This window comes from Pogona vitticeps, chromosome 4 (genome assembly GCF_051106095.1).
Source record: "Pogona vitticeps strain Pit_001003342236 chromosome 4, PviZW2.1, whole genome shotgun sequence".
In the NCBI taxonomy this organism is placed as follows: domain Eukaryota; kingdom Metazoa; phylum Chordata; class Lepidosauria; order Squamata; family Agamidae; genus Pogona; species Pogona vitticeps.
The window spans coordinates 216,298,458-216,306,960 of NC_135786.1; the positions used below are offsets into that span (position 1 = coordinate 216,298,458).

The 8,503-nt window shown below is 43.2% G+C and overlaps 1 protein-coding gene across 12 annotated transcripts in view; it reads right to left on the reverse strand.

Moving 5' to 3' along the window:
* Positions 1-3,370, reverse strand: part of UBR5 (ubiquitin protein ligase E3 component n-recognin 5) — a 97,883-nt gene extending 94,513 nt beyond the window's left edge. For 10 of the 12 annotated variants that reach the window (XM_078393629.1, XM_020783408.3, XM_020783413.3 and 7 more), the window contains exon 1: positions 3,006-3,370. In XM_078393629.1, the coding sequence (XP_078249755.1) occupies positions 3,006-3,067 (62 nt within the window). In that variant the 5' untranslated portion in view covers positions 3,068-3,370. The remainder of the gene's footprint in view (positions 1-3,005) is intronic. The other 2 variants (XM_078393631.1, XM_020783414.3) reach the window with 1 other exon arrangement.
* Positions 3,371-8,503: the final 5,133 nt, after the last annotated feature.

Sequence of the window (8,503 nt, forward strand, 5' to 3'; positions counted from 1 at the left end):
ATGAGCACTCAAGGCAGACGCACCAACAGAAATATTTTAGAGGCACCAACTTAATTCCTTGAAGCTTTTATACATCATGTTACCAATCACTGATTCTAGTTCATTCCATTCCCTCTTCTAAGCTGTGAAACAAAACTGAAATCTTAAGCCCCAAGCAAAGAAGAAACTCTAAAACCTAAATTCTTGCTTAGAGGCTTGTAAGTGGAGCTTTTTTAAACCACCTTTTAAGTAGATACCCTTCCTTAAGTCCCCATGATTACAAATTACAGATATTACAGCAAAGCCTTCTGACTCAATAGACTACATGGCATTAACATATTTTTATGATTAACAGAGAACACAGAAAAAGTAATGTTAGTACAGTATTACCCATGCAAAATTGATGCCAAAATATTTTTTCACTGAATTAAAATAAGTAAGAAAAGTAATGTAATTTTAATAGTCTAATTTTAATCATCCACTGTTAGCAACAGTATTAAGGATATGAGTTTCCCTATGCTACAGCTCTTGGTGTAGGACTCTTGTTCAAATATCCACCCATCCTCAAATTCACTGTGTGACCTTCAGCCAGTCATCCTCTATCAGCCTAATTAATCTGTCAAAGGCAGTTGTGAGGATGAAAACCATTAATTTTTCCCTGAGCTTCTTTGTAATGAACAGAAAGCCTACAAAACAGAAAAATGCTCCATTGTTATGAACATATGTAATAATGATAAACCACCAAGAAAAGTTATTTTAATGGACTTAGCTAACCAAACCCGACTTAACTATTTGTTTATGTCTTACAATTCAAGGAGCAGGCAGCATTTTTAATGGTGCAAATTTCTGAAATTGCAATTTTTTGCTAAGAAGTTATAACTGGAAAGTATATTGCTGTCAAATGTTTGCATACCTAAGCCTTCATTAAAAGTGACAATTTAAGTAGTATCATAAGACATCAATGTTATATAGAAGGTTTTTCTCTTAACCATTTATAAACTCAAAAAAAATCTGATACTTTTCTTTGAGAAAGAAAGGAAAGTAAAATCTTAGACTAAACTTCAAAAGTAGCAATAGTAGAAAAGACCTGGAAAAATGGATAGAATTTAAATACAACATAACATACCGGTAATTTTTTTAATTCTCTCCAAAGAACGTAATAAACATTACACCTACAATTCCAGTAAATAGTTTTAGGATATGTTTGCAACGGACATATATCAAAATGCTGATATACTTGCATCACACTGTCAGTACTATATACCCACCATTCCACAACACTATCTTAGAAAAAACATCTCAAACTCATGGGCACTACTGAGTCTGCAGCCAAACTCCTCCTTTCAACACATGATACTTGCTGCAGTGTGCTGCCAAGTTATTTAAAGGGAATACACCCATTCAATATTTTTAACTGCTTCCCTGCTTGTACTCTAGGGTCAGACACATAATAGTTTAGATATATATGTATTCACAAAGGCTAGATATAATTCAATTTTTAAAGATACAGTATCTACTCCATTGTTCTTACTTCCCAATTTTACCTCCCAAAGTCATTAAAGAATTATTATAGCTATCTATCCAGAAAAGCTATTCATAATTACTGTATTACAGAAAACTAAATACTGAAAAATTCACATAGCTAGCTTTTAGTAATGCTTCCGATATAAGATGCTTAGAATCCCAACCCTGCCAATCACAATGCAAACAGACCTACTTTTTCAAGAGCTCTCCCTGCCCTCCATAACCTCTGTTTAGTAAACTGGGTAGCCAGCGGGTGATGGAGTTTGATTCCCCCACTGTGCTTGCAGGGAGAAAAGCCAGTGTGTGTAACCTTAGACCAGGGGTCCCCAAACTTCTCAGTATGAGGGCCACATCATACATTGTACATATTTTCATGGGCCAAAGGAAGAAAGGGGGACCCAAGTGAGGTGGGAGATCGCTTGGGGCCCCCTTCCCTCCTCTTCCTATGCCTGGGCCGGATCAAAAGGCAAGGCGGGCCGGATGTGGCCCACAGGCCGTAGTTTGGAAATCTTTGCCTTAGACAAAGAAGTAATAAACGACTTCTGAATACTCAAAAATCCTGTAAAGAGTTCGCAAAGTCAGAATTCTCTTAACAGCACATCATTATAATTATATATTCCAGAGTCACACACATTATTTTCTCACATCACTAACCTGAATCATGTTGCCCCCCCTTAAAACTGTTCTAATCTAGAATACTTTACTGTTGAAATAAAGAAATGGTATACAACATACATGTACATTTTAGACATATCACAAATATATACTATACAGTGAACATCTCTTTTTAATGGCTTCATCTGAGTTGGATAAGAAAGGCTCTCTTCCCATTTTACCACTGTGTCAATCTGGATAATCCCATCTGACATCCCAAGAAGTGAAGTGCCTATCCTGGTCAAACACTGTCGCAGCACTTGATTTTAAATTGAAAGAAGCCAAACAAGATAATGCTTGATATGAAATATCCAGATCAACACACTACAACAGGGAGAGCTGGAATAGCCTAAGCCACAATCTGGCAAAATTTTGCCTAGAAAGAAATTGGAAGTTCACTTCATCCTTTGCAAATTCAGAAACCAGAAGCCCCAGCAATAAGTTTCCAGATGGAAAGTTCTCCATATTTATTCTGAGAAGCTGCATTGAGCAACATGTGGGCCTAAACAAGCAGGGGTAAGATTGCTCCTTGCTTCCCACAAAGTATAATAAGACATCACGGGGGGGGGGAGGCTGAAACGTTTACACCCACCCGACCCACAAGCACCCGATCTGCGCTCCGAGTGAGGGGGAGGCGGCGGTGGCGAGACCCCCAACTCGGTCACGCTGCATGTGGGGCGAGGGGTTCCCTCCAAGAGAGCCCCCCCTTCTCCGCCTTTCCCCCCCCTCGTCACCCAAACATACGTGGCTCCTCCCCTCACGCACGGGGGACTCCTCCCTCTCTTCCTCCTTTTCTCCCCTCCCCGGGTGGGGTGGGGGGGTTTGATTGGCCTCCCCTCCCTCCTCACCGGTCATTGAGCTGGTCCTCGGTGCCCGGGAGCGGATGCACCACGAAGTGGATCGATGTCATGTTGCGCTCCCCCTCCCTGGAGGGAGGCGGGCCGGGGCCGGGCGCACAAGAAGGAAATGGACGGGCTGTTGGGGGTGGGGGGGAGGGTAGGAAGAAGGACGGACGAGGGATAACTTGGGGTCTCCTTCAGGATGTCGCTGGGTGTCTCGGTCACACTTGGGAGCCTTCGCTCCGCGCGACAGAAAAAGACAAGACGGAACGAGGAGCTCGCGGCGGCGACGGGCGGGAAAGGGTTCGGTCAGCACTCTACTCTCACACGCGCCGCCATCTTAACTTCCAGCGGCTCCTCTCTCCCCTCCCTTCCTCCTTGCGCTGCTTCGGGGAAGGCATACGACGGGGGGGGCACGTCGCTCGTCCCCCCAGCGAATAGCAGCTCGCCTCTCATTCGCAGACGAATAACCTCAGTGTGAGCTTGGCCACAATTGGTCAGAGCGAGGACGCGCATCGGCGTGGTTACGTCACTCGTGTATTTTTTTTAAGCAGAGGGAGGTCGGGTCGGTGCGCGCGCCGCGCTATGTGGGGTGGGAGGGGCGCGTCAATGCCACCGCCTCCCGCTGGGCGAGCGGAGGGGTCGGTGGCGCCCCCTATCGGGCCGTTCATAGCGCTAGACTGAGGAAGAGAGGCGCATGCATATGCATATGCATTCTGATTCTCCTGAGTTTTCACCTCCGCGAGCCGGAAGAGGCTGTGTCAGGGCCGGTCCTATGAGCTACACAGAATGGAGAGGACACCTATTTCGTGGACTGTCCCATTTGGGGGAGTGGGCGGTGAAGCCCCCCCCATGTGAATTCCATGTAATAAGAAATGCTCTTATTAGAAGCTAGGTGGCTGAGGCGAAGTTCTCAGTGAACCTTTTGCTGTAATACAAAATTTATTTCTGTCTAGCATTTGAAGACAATATTTTCGAAGGAAACTTGGAGCCACCCACTTGGAGTTTGAAATAGTATCGCCCAGAAAAAAAACTCTACACCAAAATTGTACTCCTACATAATGGCTCTGTACTTCCTGTTTTTCTTATCCGATGAAGCTTCTACAGTCATCGCTGCTTTGTAGGCCTAACTAACTTAATAAAGCACTATGCCTTAAAAATTGTTTAGTGTTTGTTTGTAAGCATTATAGGCTTAATTATATATATAGTGGGTGCCACTTTTTCACCCTTTGTCTGCAGTGTTTGGAGTTAGGGTATGTGTGTGATTTTTCCCTAGTTCTCTCTTTGTTTTTTACTATCAAGTGCCTGATTCCCATGTCAGTAAGGCTGTGACTATGATGGTTGGGGAACTCTGGAAATTGTAATTGAAAAATGCCTTTATGAAGTCATGTTATATTTCAAGATAGATATTTGGTGTGTTATTCGTATATAACTAATGAACAATACAGTACAAGTAGCAGTGTAGGCATCCTTCATTCTCCAGAAACTATGGTAACATGCTCTGAATAGAGGTCTTGGAACAACATCTAGTGTAGCTGAGAAGGCCAATTTGAGAGTGACAATCCCTTCCACACTGAAGACAAATGCAATCTGTCCCCTGGCTAGCTCCCTGATTTTGTTGCTTTCAGGACTGCTTCTTTGCCTCAGCCTGCTAAACAAGTGTCTCTTCAAATTGGGAGAGGCCATGCTGCACCGCCTGCCCCCAGACTGAACGCTCAGATGTCAAGTTTTTCCCATCTGTTGAGGTCCATTCCTAAGAAGCGGCAGTATTTATTCATTTAAATGTGGTATGATCATGTCTGAAAACATTTCATTGCAAAAGCAGGACAAAAACATTTCAAAGAAGAACAAAATTGAATTAGGTGTGACTTGTTGGGATGAAGAGGATGGACCAAAATGAGACCTGAAATGTCCATCCATTAGTGCTCAAGTCAAATCTGGCCCATTCTCCTGACATTTATTTATGTATTTACTTGTTTAAAAATCATCCAGTATGTTGTGCTGTTTGAATGAGTTAAATAGGAATCTGGTTGGATGCTGTGTAAGCAAAATGCAGAACTTGATGGAGTTTGCCTTTGTCCTTAAAAAGGATGCTTGATATCTGTATGCAAGGTTGAGGTGGGTAGTTTTTGTAGTCTGTGGACCAGTTTTCTTCCCCCGGAATCTTCTAGAGTCATAGAGACTGCCATAGTGTAAAAGGAAGAGGGATTCAACCAGAAATTAATTTAGATCCACTTCTAGTTTGAAAGCACGAGTATTTTGGGATGTTAAAACATTGCAATGGAGGATGCAATGTGTTTAAAAGGGAAATAGCACCTCCTAGAGGTTTGTTGTTTTCTTAGTCTTTAAGTTGTGTCGGACTCTTCGTGACTCCATGGACCACAGCACACCAGACCCTCCTGTCTTCCACTGCCTCCTGGAGTTTGGTCAAATTCATGTTCGTAGCTTCAATGACACTGTCCAAACAACTCGTCCTCTGTCATCCCCTTCTACTCTTGCCTTCACACTTTTCCAACATCAGGGGCTTTTCCAGGGAATCTTCTCATTAGATGGCCAAAGTATTGGAGCCTCAGCTTCAGAATTTGGCCTTCCAGTGAGCACTCGGGGTTGATTTCCTTCAGAATTTATAGGTTTGTTCTCCTTGCAGTGCAGGGGACTCTCAAGAGTCTCCTCCAGCACCACAGTTCAAAAGCATCAATTTTTCGGCGATCAACCTTCTTTATGGTCCAGCTCTCACTTTCATACATATCGCTACTGGAAAAAACACAGCTTTGACTATTGGTTGTTGTGGGTTTTTCGGGCTCTTTGGCCGTGTTCTGAAGGTTGTTCTTCCAAACGTTTCGCCAGTCTCTGTGGCCGGCATCTTCAGAGGACAGCACTCTGTGCTATGGTGTAGTTAGCTATGGGAGTGCAACATAGCTTTGACTATGTTGACCTTTGTCAGCAAAGTGATGTCTCTGCTTTTTAAGACACTGTCTAGGTTTGTCATCACTTTCCTCCCCAAAAGCAGGTGTCTTTTAATTTTGTGGCTGCTGTCACCATCTGCAGTGATCATGGAGCCCAAGAAGGTAAAATCTGTCACTACCTACATATCTTCCCCTTCTATTTGTCAGGAGGTGATGGGGCCAGTGGTCATGATCTTAGTTTTTTTGATGTTGAGCTTCAGACCATTTTTTGCGCTCTTCTCTTTCACTCTTATTAAGAGGTTCTTTAATTCCTCCTCACTTTCTGCCATCAGAGTGGTATCATCTGCATATCTGAGATTGTTGATATTTCTTCCGGCAATCTTAATTCCGGTTTGGGATTCCTCCAGTCCAGCCTTTTGCATGATGTATTCTGCATATAAGTTAAATAAGCAGGGAGACAATATACAGCCTTGTCGTACTCCTTTCCCAATTTTGAACCAAGCAGTTGTTCCATATCTAGTTCTAACTGTTGCTTCCTGTCCCACATATAGATTTCTCAGAAGATAGATAAGGTGGTCAGGCACTCCCATTTCTTTAAGGACTTGCCATAGTTTGCTGTGATTCATACAGTCGAAGGCTTTTGCATAGTCAATGAAGGAGAAGGAGATAGTTTTCTGGAACTCTCAGGCTTTCTCCATAATCCAGCGCATGTTAGCAATTTGTTAGCAATTTGGTCTCTAATTCTTCTGCCCCTTCGAAATCCAGCTTGTACTTCTTGGAGTTCTTGGTCCGCATATTGTTGAAACCTACCTTGGAGGATTTTGAGCACAACCTTGCTAGCATGTGAAATTAGTGCAATTGTACGGTATTAGGAGCATTCTTTGGCACTGCCTTTCTTTTGGGATTGGGATGTAGGGGGTGTGGGGCTTCGTGTCATCAATACACTGATGATACCCAGCTCTACATCTCCTTCTCACCAACTGAGGTGATGCTGTCCTGTCCCTCCAGCGCTGCCTGGGGACCCTACTGCAATGGATGCAGGAAAATAGGCTGAGGCTGAACCTGTACAAGACGGAGGTTCTGAGGGTGGGTGGCCCCGTGGTTGGTGGCTTGGGTGACTCTCGTTTGGGGGAGTGACCCTGGCCGCGAAGAGTGGGGTCTGTAGCTTGGGGATCCATCTGGACCCGATCCTCACCATGGAAACGCAGGTGGTGTCGGTAGGCCATACCGCCTTTTTCCATCTCTGGCGGATAGCCCGGCTGCGACCCTATCTCGAAACAGGGGTGCTCACTGCCTTGGTGCATGCGCTCGTAATCTCAAGATTAGACCACTGTAACACGCTCTACGTGGGGCTGCCTTTGAAGTTGACGCGGAAACTCCAGGTGGTGCAGAATGTGGCGGCCAGACTCCTTAGTGGAGCGAGAAAATACTGTACCAGCATATTTCTCCTATTCTGGCCGCACTGCATTGGCTGCCCATTCAATTCCGCATCGACTTCAAGGTTTTAATGCTTACTTACAAGGCCCTAAACAGTTTAGGACCTCGATATTTGGCAGAACGCCTACTCCCACCAAGGTCTACCCGGATCACCCGAGTGAGTCAGGAGGTGAGGCTGAGGAGCTTGACGCCGAGAGAGGCCTGGAAGGAAAAAACATGAAACCGGGCCTTTTCAGCGGTAGCTCCTCGCCTCTGGAACAATCTCCCTCCGGAGATTCATGCGGCGCCTACGCTGGGTATCTTTAAAAACCAATTAAAAACATGGATGTTTATTCAGGCCTTCTCTCCAGTCAATACCTGCTCTTTTTTCTTTCCTTATTTTTCCTTATTTATTTTTAATTCTATCTTCTGTCTTGTAATTGTTGGAAGATATTTTATGTAATAATTTTTGTGTTGTTTTTTTATTTGCTGTTGTGTTGTATGGAAGCTGCCTAAAGTGGTCGTAGAACCAGATGGGTGGGGTACAAATTAAATAAATAAATAAATAAATAAATAAATAAATGAATGAATGAATGAATGAATGAATGAATGAATGAATGAATGAATGAATGAATAAATAAATAAATAAATAAATAAATAAATAAATAAATAAATAAATAAATAAATAAATAAATAAATAAATAAATAAATAAATAAATAAATAAATAAATAAATAATGTAGCCTGATTGTTTCCAATCCTCTGCCCACTGCTGAGTTTTCCAAACTTGCTGGCATATTAAGTGTAGCACCTTAGCAGCAGCATCTTTTAAGATTTTAAATAGTTCAACTGGAATGCCATCACCTCCACTGGCCTTGTTGTTAGCCATGATTTTTAAGGCCCACTTGATTTCACTCTCCAGGATGTCTGGCTCAAGGTCAGGAACCACACTATCTGCTTTGTCCGGGACATCCAGATCATTCTGGTATAATTCCTCTGTGTATTCTTGCCACCTCTTCTTGATGTATTCTGCTTCTGTAAGGTCCCTACAATTTTTTTCCATATTGCACAAAATGTTCCTTTAATATCTCCTGTTTTCTTGAACAGATCTCTGGTTTTTCCCTTTCTATTATTTTCCTCTATATCATTGCACCGTTCATTTAAGAAGGCCCTCCTGTTTCTCCTT